Here is a 20,739-nt window from a genome sequence, read left to right as displayed (position 1 = left end):
AGGTTTTTCATGAAGATAGTTATAACACTACACAGTGCTAGCCCTCAGAAGCCTGGTACTTTTCGCCATGCATAAATTTAAATATTATAATAGAGCACTTCAAATTGACTCAAACATTCACTATTTGCTGGAGCCCTAAACAGGCTAGTTTATCTAATCTCAATGTAAACATCAGCATGCTCCATTTCTGCACTTCTACATGAAGCAAACTCTTATAATGAAACTGTTCTGTGAACTCAAACATGTTTTCCTTCTTCAATATTTTATGTAGTGCATGCTGACCTTGCAGGATGCCTGTCTTTTCAGATTCTTTTTGAATGGTCCTATAAACTCATATGCACACTAATATAAAGTTTTGAAGTGCTTCTTAGAAATATTTTTGAAACTATTGTCATGCTCCACCGACCTTATTAATTCAAATGGCATATAAACAATATGAAAACTTTTTGCATCTTCAGCTTACTTTTTTAACTGTAAAGGAATATTTATAAAATATGAAATGTAAGTCTCCAATGACTTCAAAAGTAGTGGAGGGTAACTTTAAAAAACAATGTGTATGTCTCATTCTTTACTTTTTAAAAAGAAAATGAAAGTTATATAACTTATATGGACCAAATTAGATATTTTTTATTTTTACAGCTGCTGTTGCTGCTTAGTATAGTCTTATGAATACCTGTAACACACAATACAGGCAAATATTGATCAACTTGAGAACCTATTTTCAAAAACCCAGAATAAAGCAAACCCACAGGAAACTAACTCTTCATCTTTAGATCTGTTTCTCAGAGCATAAAAGACAATGTATATAATAAAAATCTCTGTATCCCTCATTTTAAACCATATTCCTTCTATGATCATTCTTATTATTTGTCATTTGTTCTATGAGTTCAAAACAAAATCTTTGAAAACTTTCCTGGCCCACACATTCTTGCAAATAAGCCATTGTTCACACTTGTTCACACTTAAACATAACTATTTCTTCTCCAAACACACACACACACAGTACTTCTTCTTCCCTTAGTTAAGTAACTTATCAGTATGCAACATTTTCATAACTTTTTCTCTGAAGCGTACTAGCAGCAACTCTTATAGAAATGCCACTCCCAGTTATAGTTTTACTTGTGTACATTCAACAAAAACAACTTGTTTAACAACTGAAGTGTTAGAACCAACTACTAACCTATAGTTACTCAATCATAATTCTGTACAGCTTCTGTAATACACTGTTAATAATTGGCTCATCAAGGATACTGCAATTTATTATGAAGATGCTTCAGGCACTTGGCAATAAGTCCATATTCTAACAATAATTTCCACCAGAGAAAAAACACTGGAAACTATAACTTCCTTTTAATGCAATGTACAATTGCCAGTAATTCCTAGGACTTGCCATCTAGAGAGGGAAGGGAGAAATCAACAAACTTTTTATTAAACCGAATCACTTCTATTTTCCTACTCTCTCTGTAACATTGATCACAGACATTTCAAAGCAGAAAATGCTGCCTATGCCTATTGGACAATTTGCCAACTCTTCCATTTGCCCAAATCATTAACTGTGCAATCCGTAAGTTTACATTCTCAATAACTGAATGCAAAGAAAAAGTCTCCCTCCATCCAAAAATATCTTGCAGCAAAAATGTATTTAAAATATCATACTAGTCATTATTTAAAGGGGATAATTACAAAATGGGGCTAGTGCTAGGGCAATTCTTAAACTGCAACAATACAAGGATCTACTAAATGTCTGAAAAACTTCACAGATTAGCAAAAGGACTTACATGGTCAGCTAAATTTGTGGATGATCCTGAGAGTTCTTCATGGTCAGATTTGGAGCTGCCATCTCTTTCATCAATAACTAGATCTATGGGCATTTTGCCTTTCAAACAACTAATGTACCGGTGGCAGAAATTATCACACAACTCATGAACCTGGATATAATGTTCAAATAAAAGGAAAGAAAAAAAGAAAATTATGGAAAAAAGAGGAGAGAGACAAAAATATCAGATTGCAACTTGAGAAGGATTTTCCCAGTTGCAGAAGAAATACTGTGATCTATTCCAAGAGTAACTCTAATTAAGGGGCATAATAGTTGAAGGCAAGGAAACAATAGAGAAATTGTTACAGCACATATTATTCCCCAGAGACTTGCCTGAGCAACAAGTTAGAAAGAGAAGGGGGGGGCGGGGGGGGGAGAGATACTGAGCTTGAGCCTGCTCCATAGATAGAAGAAAATCCGATTTGGGGATAATACAAAAAGCAGTAAAATCTGGACCAAGGTAAATAAAATCTAGGAGCACAGGCAGTTCAGTCAGGAACACTGAAGGAAAGTATTGGGACAGAACAGGGTGCATTTCAAATCCTCTAAGAAAGTAGAAGAGATTTTAAACACAGAATTATTTCCTTGTAGTAGGTACCTCAACCGTTCCATAAGAACTTCCAATCTTTCCATAACCTTAATGTTTTGCTCAGAGATAATAAAATCACCAGGACTCTACTGACTGAGAAAATACTTAATTTAAAATATTACCACCCAGTTCAAGAAGACTAGGAGAAGGTTGGAAGACAGATAAGGGGAGAGATCCAATCGACTGGAAAAGGGGAACCTGTTTGACGAAAGACTAGAAATAATGCAGAAGTTCCAAAAAGGGAGTTGGGTGAAGCGAGAGGGAGGGCAGAGTATCACCGGGTGTTTTATACTGCTAGTTACAGTGTCCAGCTGAGCTTCCCCAAAAGGTTTATGAGGGAGGGAAGAGAGAATGAAGAGAAGAGGGAGTTCCCCCTTGCTCTTACCTTTTCTAATTCCAAAAGGTGAAACCTTAAGACTTGTATTGCTTGTATCATCTGGAAAAAAAATAGGAGCAAAGGAGTTGTCATTTGGAAGAGGGAAAAAAATAAGGCAGGGCGCGGTGCATTGTCAGGGCGCACCCTCATTATCCAGGATTTTAGCTCATTGGACACGCTTGGGTAATTTTGATCATCAACTTTAACCTAAAGCACTTGATTTAAAAATCTCTCAATCTCTCTCTCTCTCTCTCTCTCACTCTCACTCTCACACATACTCACACTCACACACACACAAAAGGAAACAACACTAAGTGTTTTACAGAGATGTTCTCTCCCAGTGGTTTATGAAAGTCTGCAAAGCAACCAAACAACTAAACATCCATTCTTCACTCAAGCCGTTTTTTTAAAAGAAGAAAAGGAAGTGAAATGCTCCAGATCAAAGGTTTGCCTTCACCTCTTTTTCAAGAGGATTTCTAACACTTTTAGTATTGAAATCGGCCACATTAGCAAAAGAATTGCACTGGGCAGCTCCAAACGGACTCCCTTCTGAAGCCCCGATTTCCTCCCCTTTTGCTTCCAGGGGCTTAAACCCAGCTTTGCAATGCACTAGGGACTCAAGTGTTTCTTGTCCTTTTCCATGTTAAGAACTGGAGTTCTTTGAAGCCCCTGAATAAGGACAATTTCTTCTTTCCAGAGTTCCTGAGTGTCACTGTCTATAAGCGGCTCCCTTCCCTCCCCCCTTACAATTATACCTTTTTTTCAGAGACAGCAATCAAGTGATGTCTCCCAGAGAAACAGCTGAAAGTCAAAATGAGGTGTGTATTTGTGCATGTGGTGCGGTGGGAAGGAAAGAACCTTACCAAATTGTCCAACTCTGGGTTTGAAGAAAAAAGTGGCTTTTCTGCTCGCACCTACATGAAGAAGTAGGGGAAGGAATGGAATCAGTGCATATTTCAGCTGACTTTAAAGCCCTATTTGACCCCCACCCCACCCCGGCAATCCAAATTGAATGACAAACAGAAATAATGTGAACTGGGTGCAAGTCACTTTTAAATGTGACTGCACTGCCCTCGAATTGTGGGGCAAGCTGCGAACGTCAGGCCACTCATCCCTCTTCTGTCCCACACAACCCGCTCACCTCCCTCCTTTCCGCTGAGGGCTGAGGAAGGGCTGAAAAGCTTTCTAGAATGTAGCACCTCTAACAATACGCGCTTTCCAGTTCACCAGGAGTGGCCAAGGAATGCCTCCCAGTGTCCACTGCAGGGAGAGGGAAAGAAGGCGAGGAAGGGAGAAGTTGGTGGGAAATCCACGCTGTGGCCGGCTTGGCGAGCCCATTTCCCAGGCCCGGCGGGGTGAGCCCGAGCGCTCTCCCGCCTCTCCTCGCCTGGCAGGGAAACCGGCAAGTGGCCTGGGTGGGAGGTGGCGGGGAGGGAGGCCTGCTGAGCCGCTTGCACGAGGCCGGCGGGGTGGGCAAGGCGGGTGAAAAAGCGGTCGACCTGTTTGGCGAAGACGGCGATGTCCTCGTTGAAGGAGTCTGAGGAGCAGACATCTCCGCCGGCCACCCCAGGCTCTCGGGGAGTGCAGGTCGCCAGCTCGCACTTCTCAAAGACCAAAGCTAACAGGGGGAACAGCGGGTGCCTGCCGGGCAGTGACACACAAAGAAAGGGAAGGGGGATGCGGGGGGAAGTTAGGAGAAGAGGGGAGGGAAAAAACTCTGATCAACAAGTATTTTTTGCCTGTCAAAAACAAGAGCAGCAGCAAAACAGATCCACGTTCACGCGGCCTTGCACGCAGCAGCCTTTCCACAGACGACGAGGAGGAGGAAGATGACCGGGGAGGGGAGAAGAGCAGCGCTGGGAAGCGAGGCCCGGGGGAGAAGGACACCACCGCTGCACGCACACACCTCCCCTCCCAGGAACCAGAACCGAGTCGCACGCTTGCCTCGCAGACCCAGAAGCCAGCCCGAGTATGGCCAAGCAGGCTCCAGCTGCTAAGTTCCCGGAGCGCTGGAGATCACTGGAAAGTAGAGCACCAGACCCTGCCCCCCAGTGCAACCTAAAAAGGAGGGCTCTACTCTTACACAAAGTGCCCAAATTGCTTAATATTTTGGCGAAAGCTAGCAGCAGCCAGAATATATATACATACACATGGTAGAAAAAAGGGAGGGAGGGGATGGCATGCCAGTAAAGTTTCTCAAGGATGAAGAAGCGCAATCAGATAAAATATTAACTGTCCAGTCATAAATAAGCTGGAGAAAGAGATGTTTTCAGTAATAATTTCCCCCTATAGTCTGAGCTGGCCATGGGGTAGAAGAGGAGAAAGGATGGCATGTGTGTTCGAGCAGGAAATGTGCCTTTCTCTGCTTTCCTCCTCCATCGTGGCTAGAAGGGTGAGGACACCAAGGACTATCAGATCGTGCTTTAGAGGAATGAAATAATCACCAAAACAAAATGTACTGAAGGAGCTGCATGCTTCCAACTACAGTGCTCGGATTTGGTTCCTTGGGGATGTCAGCAGCTCCTCACTCTTGTCCCCAATTTTTATTTGTTCATTCCAAATGGGGTCTTTTTCCATGAGGAATCCGGTATCATTTTATCTGTGAACAACTCTGCATTTACAGATTGGCATATGAAATAATAAGCCAATAATGCCCGTTACTAGAAGTTACTTCTGTGTAAATGTAAACTAGGCTTACTCCCCGATTCTAAAGAATTGGAAGTGGGCAATTTCAAATAAATTTACTTTTAAATAAGTATGCCTATGATTGGTGGGCCTGAAGTCTAGGGCGGCGCGGCAACACTGCTTTAACTAAAATGGAATGCAGTTCTAGTTTACCCCTTATGTCACCATTCATGTCCATCCAAAATAGGAGTATCCTCCGTGGATTTCTCCACTGTACTTTTCCACGGAGGTATCCATGGCATTCCTGCTAAATCAACTGCGAATACTCTTAGCATTAAACGGAGGAGAAGAAAAGGAGCATAGAAGTATGGAATGAGAAAGCACATGTGTCCTTCAGACCACGAATCTGAGGACCTAAGGCAGGGGACTGCTCAAAAACACCGTCCACCATCGACTGCCTCTCCTGCCTCCGTGTGCAAGCGGCGCTGCCCCGACGAACTCTGTCCTGCACTCGTTCCTGCTCCCGCACGGAAACGCACATACCCTGCGAGGGACGGGCCTTGGCGGCTCCTGGCTGGCCCTGCCGTGTACCTACCCGTAGATCGCATCCTTGTCCCGCTTCAGGGCGTCGTTGACAGCCGATCCCATGCTGGCGGGCATGACATTGGGGTGCGGGGCGTGCGCTCCGTAATGCTGGCTGGCATGGAGTGGCGGCCCATGGTTCAAGTGGTGGACTGGGGGGATCGGCCTGGGCGCGTGAGGGTCTCCGTACATGGAAGCAGGTACCCCTACTCCGTCCATCCCGCCGTAATGAGGCAGCTCATCGTACTGTCAAAAAGAAAATGGGCCAGAAGAGGAGGAAGGAGAAGAACCAGGGGAGAGAGAGAAAGAGCGAAAGAGAAAGAGCGGAGAGACAGAGAGAGAGAGAGAATAAAATAAAATAATAGAAAACACAACAACAACAAAAGTCAGAAGAGAGTAAAGCATCAGACAAGTCAGACAAAACAGAGCAAAACTACAAACCGGGACCAGCCACAACAGAGAAAAGCTATACAAACTAAACCAAAATAAGAAGTGCAGTCTACGGAGCTGGGGGAAGGGCGTGGAGCGTGGATGTGTGTGTGTGAGAGAGAGCGCTGATCCATCGAGGGCAAAATAAAGAAGGAAACTGGAAGTTTGGAAAGGGAGAAGCTACACGAGTCCTCAGAATCGAAAGAGCCGGGGCACAGATCGGCGAACGACCCACAAGTAAACAGATTAATCCTGCGGGGTGGGAAGCGAGGGCTGTGAAGGGAAAGGAGAGCGCGAGAGGCGGATGGGGGGGGAGGGAAGCAAATAATCGGAAAGTTACCAGAAACATTATTTAGTGGCAATTCCCCCTTGTCCTTGTCAAAACCAGAGACAAACCAAGCAGCAAATGTAGCTGTATTTCCCAGGCAGCGGCGGCGGCGGCGGCGGCGGCAGCAACAGCTACAGCGGCGGCGGCGGCGGCGGCGGCAGGCGAGCCTTCCCCCCCTGCGAACCCCGCGCCAGCGAGCAGCTAGAGAGGAGCAGGGAAATCGCGCTGTTGGGGGAAAAGCTAGAGAGGGAAGAAGCATGGAACAATTGCAGACAGAGAGACACACACGCGCGCGCATGCACGCACATACATACACAGAGGGAGAGAGACCCACACACGCACGCACGCACACACACACACACACACGCGCGAACACACGCGCACACAGACAACTGGTGAATAATTTTTCCTGCTATTTGTTTTGCTCTTTTAAAATAGTGGCCGCCATGAGCAGCAGCGACGGAGGAGAGCAAATCCGACAGGGCCCTCTTAAGAGAGGATTTATACGTAAGGTAAGTGTTGGAGATTTAAACCTACCCTTTGCGCCATCAGTCTGCGCTCCAATAAACTCCTGGATGTGTCCTATATTTAATATCCCAGTCCAGCAACAACAACAACAACAACAACAAAGTGATTGAGTGAAGAAGAAGAATCCCTTTTCCCCCGGTCTTTCCGACCCACTTATAGACTTCTCCAATACGCGTAAATATTCATAAAAGTAATAGCAATCACAATAAAAAGTAGGCAAAAATAACCACGTCGAGTTTGTGATATTTCTTCTTTTTTCCGCGTTCTCTTCTCTATTTCCCTTTTCTGCGTCTCTTTCCTTTTTTTCTTCGTTTACATAAAAATAATAATAATAGTAATAATTAAGAAAAAATCGTCAAGCCCCCAAACTGAAGGTTACGATCGGCCCGTCAGCAACCCACATGTAACCAAACTGTCGTGTCTCATGGCTTTTTGCCACTCCAGCTGTCAATCAAAGCCATGGAATGTCAAGGTAGTGAATGAATGATGGCTGATGATGATGAAGAAGAAAAGAGGAATCTTTTTAACCTCGGTTTCTTCTCTCAGTAACTCCGCGTTTGGGGTTTGCCTTGTAGGAAAGCTATAGGTTCTTTTTTTTTAACTACCGGGAGGGGGAGGGTGGGGTAGGATGCGAAGAAAAATGGAATAGTTTGCAAAACGTGGACTTCCTCCGTTCTTTTTTTCCCCACCCCCGGTAGGTATTTTGTCTCCCTCTTCACCTCTCCCTCTGAGATGAGTGAGTGTCAGTAAGTGTTGGCAGGTTGGCTGCTGGCTGGCTTATAGAAGAGGCTCAGTTTTGCAGCGCTGATCGGCGGGAGAATGAAATGACGGAACCCGGAAGTAGTGGTGGCCATAGCCAGTCGTACAACAGAGACATACAAGGGAGAGGGAGAGGAGGGGAGAGAGAGCACAGAGCGAGCGAGCGAGCGAGCGAGCGCTTAAAGCCTGTGATATGCAGAGTATGCAATCAGGGCTGCTTCCACGCCACCAGGGGTAGGGTGGGGGGGAAGCCGCGCCGCGAATTCATACCCATAGCAAATCAACGTGCCTTTCAGTTAGGAAAGGGAGAGTGTGGGATAAAGAGGGAAGCTCAGGAGGAGGAAGAAAGGGAGGCAGGCAGCCTGCGTGCGTGCGGGGAAACTGCAAAAAGCCAGAAAAGAAAAGTGCCATAGAAGCCTCGATCTGGTTTGCTTTTTTATTAGATTATTTTACCCTTCAACATCCTTTGCTGCCTAACCGCATTCTTTAGCCCGCGCTTCGCGTTGTTTTTCTCTTCTGAGATTACTTTTAGCACTGCAGCGTTTCAGTGGCCAGAATGCATGTCGAAGGAACTCAGGCAGTTGCAAATGTTTTAAAGAGGAGCATGCAAAGTTGATCTGCCAGCGGAAACTAGCCTGGCTTAACAAAGTCCGCCGTCCTTGCCAGAACCTTGCATTCAGAGCTGTGTGTGCGTGTGTTTCCTTTTCTGTGTAAATTCACCACCTTTTTGTTGTTATTGTTCAAGTGAATTTTCCAGGAGGAGACCAATCCCATTTGGCATCGTTCTTCATTAAGTGTTCGGTTCTATCCACGTTGTATGATGTCTGAGGAGGGGCTGGGGGACGGATTAAAAAAAAGAGAGAGGAAATCCTTTCAGGTTGTGCTTTGATGCTGCCTGGAGACTGGAAGGCAACGTCAATATCACTTCTTTTCTAACCTAAGACTGGATGTAAGTTCTGAATCCACTGTGTAAAAAGTGCTAGTCTCTTCTGCTGGTGCTGCCCTGCTATTCTCATCTTGCACGCTTTTCCTGTGTTCTGTGGGACCTGTGCATTTCCAGGTAATGCCTTTTTATGGCTGTGTTAATTACTGCAAAGTTATTCAGCAAATCAAGCGGGATGGTGCCCCCTTGTACCGCTTCCAAAGACCAAATGAACTTTTGAAAGTAGTTTGTTCCCCCCTTTCTCTCTCTCACACACATTCACAAACGCTGCCTACCATGTTAATTTGTGTGTGTGAGAGAGAGGGAGGGAGAGAATAGCTTCCTCCAATCGCTTTGCAGGAACTAAAACATGCCTTACCTCAGAGCAGTCAATTACCAAAGCTACCCGAGATCATCAATCATGGGGAATGCTTGAAGTTTAGGGGAGGAGCAATGGTCAAACTATTGATTGCTGCAGTTTTGTGCTCCCCACCCCCCCTCCTTTCTCTCGTTCATGCTCCCCACACATAAAATCTAAACCAGACGATCCTGTTAATAGTAGGATTTATCAATGATTATGTATCTACTTGTGAATGGCCTCCTACATGCTTGGCATATTTATTTATTTATTTATTTGAATAGCACTGTTTAAACTGGAGTCCGGAGAGAGGGAGAGTTGCAGGGGGGATACTGTTCTTACTGGCAGGGTCCCTATCAGAAGGAAACTTGGGGTTGAAAGGCACAATCACTGGGGGGGGGGCGGTTCTCGAAATTTGGCCAGTTTTTAATGGGCAAAGGGAACGTGCCCCAGAGGTCAATAAAGCCCTCCAAAATGATGAATGATTGAGTACCTGTGATGATGATAGTGATTACCGGAGCAATTAAACAGTTTGATTAAATGAGCCATCATAACAATGATGTCTGCGGGAAATCAGCCCTCACATATAAAGAAAGATAGCTGGAGAGAGCTTGACAAACGCCACTGGGCATTCCTCGCTTTTCGAGAGTGCTCAGCCTGGCAAGGAAGGAGCGGGGAGCGCGCAGTTCACGGGCAGCCAGGCGAGGGGCAGAAAAGTGTCGCCGAGACTTTAAGCCGGACTTGCGCGCTCTGTTTAAATACCATCTGAAGCCGAAGAGCCAAAGCCAGACCGAGGGTGCTGCTTTTTCTTCTCTCTCCCCCCTCCCACCCCCTTCCTTCCCTTCCCTTCCCCCTTCCTTCCCTCTAGAGGACCTCTTCCAAGATTAAAGCCATTCTTAAGAGCAACCGCTATCCTCTGTGGCTGACTGGCCCAGGACTATACAGAAAGGTGAGTAAAACCGCCCTCAGTATGTCGATCTCTTTCAAGCAGTGCTTAAGTCGGTTCCTTTGGCAAAGGACGTCTTGGAAATGGGGAGGGGGGGCGGTTTTGTTGTGCAGTATTTTCTACTCTGTCGTATAAATCGGTAACGCAGTTCAAGATATTCATGGTAATGAATACTTGGTTAATCCTTTGGGTGCCCGGAGACCTACAGAGCAGTAGGTTATGCAAATCCTTTCCTACTTTTGCAGCTGGACTCTTCCAACAGATTGCTTTAAAAGAGATCTACTCTTCGATGAATGGTGCTTACTGAGGCTTTCCACCCCCCTTCTTCCGAAAATGTCACTTTCCTAAATTCCCTGGGAATCGCTTTGTTGTAATACAGCCAACACAATCCCGCCTTCTAAGACACATTTTAAACTTGTTTTCTAGTAAGAGCAGCAAGAATCTGCCCTGCAGGGGATAGATATGCCTCGGTTCAGAGAGGGTTAGGAGGAAATGCGGGCGGGGGGGGGGGGGGGGGGGGGGGAAGGGGGGGGGGGGGGGGGGGTGGAGGCTGGCGAATAGTTTCTAAATAGTAATAATCTAGTTCCATGAAAGGCTTTCATGTATTTCATCAGGTTGGTGTGTATTTGAAAGAAAGTTTGGGTATCTGCTTTTTGCTCTAGACACTTGATTCCCATTTAACTGAATATCTATAATGCTAATTATCACAACACTTTTCAAATAAATATTTCAAAGAGAACTCAGTGTTGGACTGAAAATACCAAATGCCCTTCTAAAATATCTGAAAATTAAATGGGGGGGTATATTTGCAGTCTCAGTGATGCTGCTTTCATTTCTGATTCTCCTTTCCTTTTTATATTAAGCATTCTTACTCTTATTGAAATAACAGCAGGGGATTGAAATTCCCCTGGAGTATTGGAGTTACCTGGGCAGATGATGATACTTCAGTTTCATATATTCTTAGCTTGGTAAAACACTTTAAAAAGTGCTTCCCTTATGAAGGTGAAACATACTTTCCGGGGATAGTTGAAAATACTAGCAGTCCGGTTTAAAGCCTGCAAATAAATCTTTGGTTATCCTTTCAAAATATTAGGTGCCAGCAGAATTGTGAACCCAAGTGAGTAATGGACAGCAGTGGTTACATTTGGACATGCTCTTTGCTGGACCAGTAGATTGTTCTTCAAATGAAAAAAAGCTTTGTGCAGTCCTCATCGAGTCTGCTCTGGAGTAAGGCCCTCTGATTTTCATCATGTAAGTGTTCTGAGGATGCTAGCATAAACGGTGGGCTTAAATGACATGATTTTCCACATTCCTGGTCCCATCAAAGCCTTGCTCTATTGCAAAGTGTAAGCAGAAGAGAAGCGTCTCTGGATTTTCTTTTTCTAGAGCCCACCACAGTCCAAAAAGAAATTAGGTGTCCAGTGCAGAAATGCATCTCCGTCAACAGTCAGTTTCTCTCCCTCCCTCCGCCCCCCGTTTTTTTGGCCGAGGCTGGAAATGGTTTTAACAGGCGGTAAAATTTCATCTTGTGGTGTCAAATTGGGGTCAGTTGGGGGTTAGGGTTCTCAGTGTCCACGAAGGAGCTGTCCAGCTGTGTGGGGATTCATTAAGGGCAAAAGATCCGTTTCAAGAAAAACAATACAGAGACAATCAGTGGGCTAAAGATCCTCTCCAAATCGCATTTTACAAGTGCGCCAGAACAAATATGGACGCTATTTGGAGACCCAATTCAGTACAAACTTGCAAATCATCTCCTTGCTTCTTGGAACAGGAGACAAAATCCTCTCAAACTTCAAGAGCCCATTGTCAACAAAACCTGGACTTTTCATGGGTGGCATCTTTACCCGTTGGGTCTTTAATTTTTCTATCTGTTTCTTTTTACAGAGCAGAATTGTACAACAGGTAATACTTTGAATTCCTAAAGTAATATACATGTTTATAGGTCACAGAGCATAAATCTAAAATAGAATTTGAAGGGGATAGGATGAGATTCTAATACAAAACATTGCTGTTGACCATCATCCGGAAAATCTCCTTCTCCCCTACTATTTATATATACTAATAGATACTTTCTGGTGCCATTAACTTGGGGTCTCTAACAGTGTGGAAAGTACATGTAGCTAATCTGGTTTTATTAAATTCGTGTGGTTTAAATCCTCTTAGCTTTTCTACATCTGTTAGAATGTTCGACACCTCGCTAGAGGAACAAATAACTTCAGCCGTAATCTTGTTTGTAACTTCATTCAGTGTTTGTTTACTGAAACAAAAGGTTATTTTTAAAATATGCATGTTACATTTAATTAGGAAAATGTTTGCACTTTCTATATAGGAGATTATGGATTATTTTGAATATTTTAATTTGAACTCTGTTCTGAAAACATGTTGCAAAGAATGACCAGATTTACTTGATGAGGTAGGAGGACTATTCAAAATAATTTGGGTACCTCCTCATTGTGAATTCTATTTATGGTAGAAATATTCCTTATTAATCAAGAACTGACATAGGTTCTTATTTTATAACAGAAGAAATGCTTTTTTTTCCTTTTACTCCTCAAATCCTAAAATGTGGTTTCATTCTGCTCTTCAGACTACTTTAACCAAAGTTGTTGCCTATGAATGCCATTGATACAACTCAGCAGGCTTCCATTCATATTTCTTGGTCACAATCTCTGCATTTTTGCTTAAATGCAGTATGAACGGGACTTGGCATTTTTGCTAAAATATGTGATGAGCAGTATTTATTATATTTTCCTTATCTACCCACCTCACTGCCCCACATTATATAAACATACAGGTCTCCAAGTCCAATCCAGTTTTGCAAATAGGACCATAAGGATATGGAATTTGTTAAGGTATTAATTTATTATTTATCTGCCAATTCAAAAGTCGAAGGAAAAGAAGACTATCTCCTCCTCCTCTTCCTCCTTTTTTCTTTTGTTTCTTCCCCTCTTTCAGCAACCTGTTACTTTCCAGAAAACCCTTTCCTTTCAAGAAAGTCAATGCTAGTCGATCAGGGTGAACTTTCCTTGACCTCTCTTGTATACGATTCCGATCTTTGAAAGTTGGATTAAGAGGACGTTCGTTTAAGTTACCTGTAGCTTCTCGCACCCTGCCTTCCCATTCTTTTCCTTTCCCACCCCCTTTCCTTCTTCCCAAAATCAACATGTACTCTAGCTTCTTCATTCACTTAGAAGCCTCTATTATACTCCCCAAACACCTCCAGGAATTAAAATGGCACTTGTGGAGTGGGTTCCCCCCATCTCGGCTTTATTTCTTTATCTCCCCTGTTTATTCTGTAAAGTTCCCACTGAATGGAAGAAGCGATTCAATAAACAGCCCTCTAGCGCTATCTGGCGGGACTCCAACACTTTCAGGCTCTGCCGTTTCCACAGGGCCCCTAAAGATTACTTTGCTCCCGCTTCTTTGTATAGTTAAATGGCACCTGGCCACACAACCGAGAGTCGTTCTCGAAGGTGATGCTCTGGTGGGTTCCAAATCAAGAGTTCACTAACTGCAGAAAGCCAGAAGAGCAAGAACACGTTTCTTCTGGCTTCTTTTCTCTCTCCTTCTCCCCCCCCCCCCCCCCCCCCCCCGCACTCCCCCGCCGTTATGTAGCTCTTTGTGGTTTTCTTTCTAACAATCCTAAAGTCGCCTTGGGACTGCTTCGACGCACGAAACTCAGCGGGGGAAACTCCGATCCTAACCCTCCGGTCCTAAGCGCGCCTGCCTCCTGGAGGCCCTGCGAAACCCTGTAACGTTTCCAGCCTGCATCCGCAGCCCTCGCGCCCTGCTCTGGCGCAGCCCTCTGCTTAGGCGCAATCTCATCCTACGGCTGATTGCAGGCGAGTAAGAGCGCAGCCCTTTGTCTGGTGTGTTCTGAGAAAGGACAACGGAGGGGCGAGACTTCTGTTCGAGCATCCTCTGACCTCTGGGTTTATGCGGAGGGCAGGAGAGAAAAGACTGACTTATCCAAGGCAGGAGGTATCTCGCACTAGGCTAGGCGGTACTTGGACTTGGTTTAAACCTCGCCCCCCCCCCCGTTTTTTTGCTAGAAGAATTAAACTGGGCCTTGAAAAATAAAGAGAATGGAAAATGGGTACGTTTTAGGCAAATTCCAGACTTCCCCGAACCTAACGGCATCGTACTTCTTTGCAGCAGTTCTGCCCAACAGCCTAATGAAACCGAAATCCTGGAATTTCGGAGCCTGTCGTCCCACGGACCTTACTGGGTCCAGCGCAGCTTCCACCGGGTTGTGGATCGCGCTGGTCACAAGTGTAAACGTCCCCTCTGTCCCAAAGCCTGCGCACTCCTCCTGGATTTCCTGTGCGCGCCTCCATCGCATCCCATCCCATGCCATCCCTGCCCGCTTCCAAGAACGGTGGCGTGCCCTGACGAGGAAGCTCCATGTCTGGCGCTGCTTGCCTGGAATCTCAACTTTTGGGAAGAGAAGCACGCATGGTCCCGGGCGCACCAGCGAGAGCTGTCAAGACGCATCGCGCTACCTCTAGAGGGGAAAACTGTTTTTTGTGCCCGGCGCATCTCAGCGTTGCTGGAGTTCCTTTCTCCAGCAATCGGTCGCTTGGTTGCACCCTTCTTTTTGCATCCATCCATCCCCCTCCGGCTCACAAAGAGCATGCAATATTTTTCTTCTCACTTCCGAAGGGCCTGACGAAGAGGCACGGTAGGGCCGGCTGGGGCTTTCCTCTGCTTAGGTCTGCTGTAATTAATTGAAAACAGTTATTAGGTCGTCATTGGCAATAGCGTAAATAATTACGGTAGATTTTTACTTAAAATTGACCGGTCACGGGCGGGGGGGGGGAATCGATTGGAAGTATAAAAATGATGTATCAAAACATCAATGTCGATTATTTGAAATATTGTAGTCGAATCTTTTTATTGCTTCATCGGTTTAAGCGTCTGAAAGTGCAGTGTTCCAACATATATTTATGTTGTCAATACTGTCAAAACTGTCAGGTTTATTACAGTGGATTTGTAATACATTTCGGAGTTGCTCATTTACATACCCCCCCTCCGGTTTTCCTCCCCCCAACCAACTCCCACACGCCTTTCCCCATATCTGGGAGAGGGAGAGAGGAGTGGGGAGACATACACAGAGAAAACCTGTCAGTTTAATCAAAGGATTCAGGCTCCTTTACTGAAGCAGAGATAAGAATCCGGCACAATTGCATCGAGCCCCCTTCCTGGCTGGTCTTCTCGCCTAACTTGGAAAAGGGGTCCGCCGTGTCGCCCTCGCTCCCGACCTGATTAAAGTCTGGCCCGATTCACAAACTCTCTCTGCTGGAGTATTTTCCTCTGAACTGCTTCTTGCGTTTAAGCCGATTTCGACCCGCCGAGGCTGGCAAGGTCTTAAGTTGTTGTTATTATAATAAGTGACTTGGGCTTGAGCGAGGCCCCGAAACGAGTTCTGTGTGAAGCGCTGTGTTTTTCACCGACTTTCTGCATAAATACCCGAGCCGATATTTGAAACGATCAGGCTCTTTCCGCGAAGAAATTAATTGGGGGAATAGAAGGGGGACGGGTCAGCCCGAAGCAAGCACACCTGTGTGAAATCTGAGCGCCAAGAGGGAGGGGAGCTCCGGTCCCAGGAGCCGCAGGGGAGCGAAGCGGGCGGACGCGCGCCCCGGCTAGTGCACGGCGCGCTCCCGAGCAGGTCCGTCCCGGCTCGCCCGGCACCCCGGCCACGCTCACTCGGAAGTGGGTCCCCCGAAATTAGCGGGTTCACTCCCAGGTAAACGTGCCTGGGATCTGGCCCCGCACAGGCAGGTGGGGACCGTCCTCATGGAGGCTTCGCTTTCTCGGGCCGCGGCGCCTCAAAGTTGTGTCTCTGTTTCAGTCTCTTGGTTAACTTGTTTCTGATTTTCTTGCAGAGCCGGGTAAAAATAAAACCACGCTTCCTGGTGCGAAAACGTGTAAGGATCGGAAGCCCCAACTCCCGCCCCGTAAAACGTACGAATCCCAAGGCGCTTTATTTAAATCGGAGGGGTTTCCTCGTAGCCTGCAGGCATCTTCCGCGAGCGCGGGCTGGAGTTTGGCACCGGCGGCGGCGGCAGGCAGGAGCGGGAGGCCTCCGCCCTGCCGCCTTGACCGCGCTCGGGCTACCGCGGGCGACACGCCGCCGAGGGCCGGACGCGCCCCCGCCCCGCCACATGCGGCGCGCCTCGCACGGGAGGAAGAGGCCGCCCCCGCCCCCGCCCCCGCCCCCGCCCCGCGCGTGAAGTAGGGACGGCGGCGTCGCGGGGGCCCGTGGCCCCGGCGGGGGCTTCGTCGACTCCGGCGGCGACCCCGCGCGCGGAGCAGGGTTCCGCGCAGGACCCGGGCGAGCGCTGCCTCCGCGCGGAGGGCCGGCGGGAGAGGCGGTCGCCGCCGCCGCCCCGGCCGGCCGGCGGCTCCTCGCGTTCCCGGCCCCCTCCGCCCGCGCGTCGCTGGCGGCGAAGAAGAGACGAGCCAAGACCCGCTTTTCACTTCCTGAGAAGCGGCCCGGGACGCATCCTGCCAAGCGCGGCAGCTACAGAATCCCTCCCCGCGCTCTTTGAAAAGCCTCTTCACATGTCGGGGGGCGGATGGACGCACGCGGCCACACACCCACACACTCGTCTTACGAAATAATACTATTATTATTAGTAGTAGTAGTAGTAGTAGTTAAGCAAAAGATATAGAAATACAGATAAGGGTGATTATGAGCATCCGGCTAGAATGTTTTGGTCGTCCAAATTTTACTTCGGGTGGCAACACCCGACCGAAAGTTTTACCCGTCCTGAAAGCCCCTTGTAAAGCATTTAACAACAATTACGCGTTAATCTGCTGGAATGCTGGCCACAAATGATGCTATTAAACATCAAAGGCATGCCTGAGACGTTACCTTTTAGCCATAAGAGGATTAATTTCTCTAATTAAAGGGGATACATATGTGCATAAATAAATATATCTCTTTCCATCCTTTCTTCTTAATCTTACGGATTCTTATCGTCGGCGTGGGTGGGAGAGAGGCGGCCGCTCTTAACTTTGCCTGCACCTTCCAGTCTCACAGGGCCGAGCCGGGGGAAGGGGGTTGCCTAGAAGACCCCCGAAAAAGTTAATCCAGAGAGTCACTTTATTTAATCTCTAAAGGACGCTGCTCAATTGACGCAAATATGGGCTTGGGGGTGTCCTTTGGAAGAGGACAGGTCTGTTCGCTTTGGATGCACTGGGGGATCGGATTTAGTGTCCCCCGCATCCCTTCCGAAGCTCACGGCTGAGTTTATTGCCGCCCCAATAAAACCCGCGTGACCTTGATTTTAACCTGTATGAATACCTCATTTGCCTAATGACTTTGTGTCACGTAGCCAGGAGGTCAGTTTCCTTTTTAACCTTTTCCACTGCTGCAGTAAGCATTCTTGTGATCATCAATGACTCTTTGAATAATCAATACCTATTTTATGATCCCTGACAAACTCAATAGATTTGCACCTTGTTTCAGGGAAGCAGCCTCGCTCAGCAACAGCTGGAAGGAGTGGCTGGGCCATCTTGGCGCGGACTCTTCCGCCAGATTCGCTTGTGGACTAGAGCCTTAATTCGGCAGGAAATCTTCTGTCGAAAATATTGGCTAAGACGAATAGGACACGAACGGATTCCGATTCTGTTGGCCAGAAGGAAACGAAAATGGGGGGAATGGCGCGCGCGGTTATTGCGGGTGTGGGGAGAGAGGGGGGCAATCCGCACACTCTTGAGCTGCTTTCTCGCTCGCATTAAGAAAAGACCCTTCTTGTCTCCAACGCCACGGTGACCCCGACTGAAGCGGGAGAGTGCCCCAGACCAGACCTGCCTGTATCCTATGCAGGTTTGCGATTCGATGGGGATTTCTCAATTGCCAGGCGCCCGGTTGCTGCTTTCCTTTCTTTCTAGGAACCGGCACAACGAAGTTGGCAGCTCCGTGGGGCAAGAGTTCCTCTCTCCCTTCTTTATTTGCTCAGTGATTAAGACAGGACAAAGTCCCCACCCCTTCCCCTCCCGCCAGGCAAAGGTGCTTTACTGCGTCGTCCCTCCACCTTCCTAATGACTTCTGATGGCAGGATTGTGTCCTCAGGTAAACACGCGGGACAGGCGTGGAGGTGGGAAAAGCCTTGAACTCACCTTTCCCTTTCATTCAAAGCGAGGTGCAAGTTCTTTGCTACCACTGAGTTTTTACCTGGCCTTTTGAAATTGCCTGCAGTAAACGAGGAACGGAGAATTAGAGGGAACTGAAAGGAGGGGAAGCCGTGGGGGGGGGGGAGACGCTCCCCCCACCACATTTACTATTGCAAACAAAACAAGCCAACAGCTCTGACGACTGTCTGGGAGCTCTCACGTTTGCTGCTATCTGCTGGTGTTAGTCAGAACTGAGAATTGTTGCAACCCTGTTACTTCTGTGGGATAATTAATACAGATTCAGGACGTCTCCTTCTTCTTCTTTTTTACTACCTATAATAAACATATGTTTCATTTTCCACTGCAGTTAAGTTATTCACTGCTTTTCCCCTGCAATGTGAGCCTTCCATAAAGTTTCAACCTGATATTTGCCTTGGCACAGTTTTCTCAGAGAAGAGAGGTGCCGAGATGCCAACTTGGGGGGCTACTTGAGAGGGATTGCAGCTTCCGAGGGACTTAGCAAAATGTTCCTAGATTCTTTGATTAAAAAATGGATCGAGATGCACGCTCTTTCTAAGGGCTGGAATGCTGCTATGGTGCCACATTCTAATTCCTAGGAAATTGAAAGTGTGTGCATATGTTCCATCCAAAACACATTTTCTTGTAGGTAGATTATTTCATTGATTTCCATGAGATTTGCTGCATTGCTTAACACACCCATCCTGAGAACATGACAGAACAGGGAAAGTCCTGAGTAATTCCTACCATGTCATGTGTGTGTGATCATGCTGCCATCTCTTCATCTGCAGCTGCGCTTGCATCCCATTGACTTTAGGGAGATTTAGGGAGTCAGATGGAACTCAGGACTGCAGCCTTATGTGTTCTTGCTATCTTCAGGGCTACTGCAAGAGAAATGAGATGGATCCCTCCTGAGAAACCCCAGAAGAAGCCTCACCGGATGTGTACAAAGACCTAACTCACATTGCAAATGGGGCTTTTTCATGTTCTGTAGACCACTGTTTGCTTGGCTAATTCTTATTCAACAAGTGACCTCAGAAAATATGATAAATAATCTAGGTCTTCTTTTCACTCAGCTTTGGTTTCTAGGTAGACTCCTCCACCTGAATGGCAAGGAGATATCTGGAAAAGATACAGACCTTTAGATGTTGAGCTAAATGGGAAGGAAATACTATGTCTATACTGTTAATGTTGTTTGGAAATGTAAAAAACCTGGCCAACCTGGCCATCCATAAACATCTGCTAAACAATGTGTGGATGATGATGGCGATTTAGATTAAACATTTATAATAAAACATTTCCATGTTCAGTGTGCTTTATTCCATTCAGAAGCCCTGGCAAGTTGATCATTACAACTCTTGTTTTACAGAATGGGCCATTTAAGCCTGGGCAACAGTGACTTGTCCAAAGGTCAAGCAATAGCAGAGGTGAGGCTCTGATTCCCAAGTCCAATCCTGTATTTGTCCATTAGTTCACACAGAAGAACTCCACTTATGTCAGATTTTGAAGTCTTGGGTCCCCTGCAAAAAAGGAGGAGAAGCAGGGTACAAATGTAACACTATTTTCTTCTTAAAAATATGAACACCTGATATGCCCCTTTAGTGCATTCACAGACATTTCTCAGCATGCAGTCCTTGATACAGTTACCTGAGAATATCTTCCATTGAACACAGTCCTGAGTATCCCTGAATAGGACAGTATTGCTAGTCTACTTTTAGCCCAAAGTAGCATTTTAGAAAGAAGACTTCTATCTGCAGCAAATCCTTTCTGGAAGTACGGTGGGGGAAATGGGCTGGCAGGCAGGTTGCATACAAACATTCGATCTACTGTTACACGTTTAGAGCCTAAAGTGGTGCAAATCTTTGTCCCTCGTTTTTGCTGAGGCTTGTTGCCACTTATGTAATGGGGCAGTTGTGAGACCCAGCAAGAGGGTGTGAGTGGTGGACTCTTACACTGAATTACGTAGCAAAATGTCCTTTGACCAGGAGCAGAACTGCAGCCAAAGACTCCAGCATGCTACAGATGGATGCTATATAAGTGATGGGCTCCATTACAATAAGCTCAGTCATCCTTATGTATGAAATAATAGCAATGCATCCAACAGCAATCAACAGGTAAAAACTTCTCTCAGGTCAATTCATACACAATAATTAGCTTGCTAATATTATTGTTGGTCCAGCATAAGTGAGTGGAGCAGAGAAGTACACATGGGCACTGAGAAGACGCAACTTCACAAGCATTTGTCCTATACTCTCTCCTTGAGGCTACATTACATTTAGAAGATGACGTATTTCGGCATGTGTCATACTGGATCTTTCAGTGGTTGAGGATACGTAGCT

General features: G+C 46.4%; 1 protein-coding gene and 1 long non-coding RNA gene across 12 annotated transcripts in view; one reads left to right on the top strand and one right to left on the bottom strand.

Moving 5' to 3' along the window:
• Positions 1 to 8,048, bottom strand: part of MEIS2 (Meis homeobox 2) — a 277,832-nt gene extending 269,784 nt beyond the window's left edge. For 8 of the 11 annotated variants that reach the window (XM_044436094.1, XM_044436097.1, XM_044436098.1 and 5 more), the window contains exons 1-6: positions 7,283 to 8,048; positions 6,002 to 6,234; positions 4,281 to 4,422; positions 3,645 to 3,695; positions 2,791 to 2,841; positions 1,779 to 1,928 (exon numbers count right to left, since the gene is read on the bottom strand). In XM_044436094.1, the coding sequence (XP_044292029.1) occupies positions 1,779 to 1,928; positions 2,791 to 2,841; positions 3,645 to 3,695; positions 4,281 to 4,422; positions 6,002 to 6,234; positions 7,283 to 7,294 (639 nt within the window). In that variant the 5' untranslated portion in view covers positions 7,295 to 8,048. Of the gene's footprint in view, positions 1 to 1,778; positions 1,929 to 2,790; positions 2,842 to 3,644; positions 3,696 to 4,280; positions 4,423 to 6,001; positions 6,235 to 6,757; positions 7,200 to 7,282 lie in introns of those variants that run through there. The other 3 variants (XM_044436103.1, XM_044436105.1, XM_044436095.1) reach the window with 2 other exon arrangements.
• Positions 8,049 to 10,144: 2,096 nt separating this feature from the next.
• LOC123026628 lies at positions 10,145 to 19,697 on the top strand. The gene is made up of 4 exons (XR_006415341.1): positions 10,145 to 10,261; positions 11,352 to 11,509; positions 18,161 to 18,341; positions 19,280 to 19,697. It is a non-coding gene; the product is annotated as an uncharacterized LOC123026628 (long non-coding RNA).
• Positions 19,698 to 20,739: the final 1,042 nt, after the last annotated feature.

This window comes from Varanus komodoensis, unplaced genomic scaffold, assembly GCF_004798865.1.
Source record: "Varanus komodoensis strain SLA01 unplaced genomic scaffold, ASM479886v1 scaffold3, whole genome shotgun sequence".
Lineage (NCBI taxonomy): Eukaryota > Metazoa > Chordata > Lepidosauria > Squamata > Varanidae > Varanus > Varanus komodoensis.
This window is presented reverse-complemented; position numbering and strand designations above follow the sequence as displayed.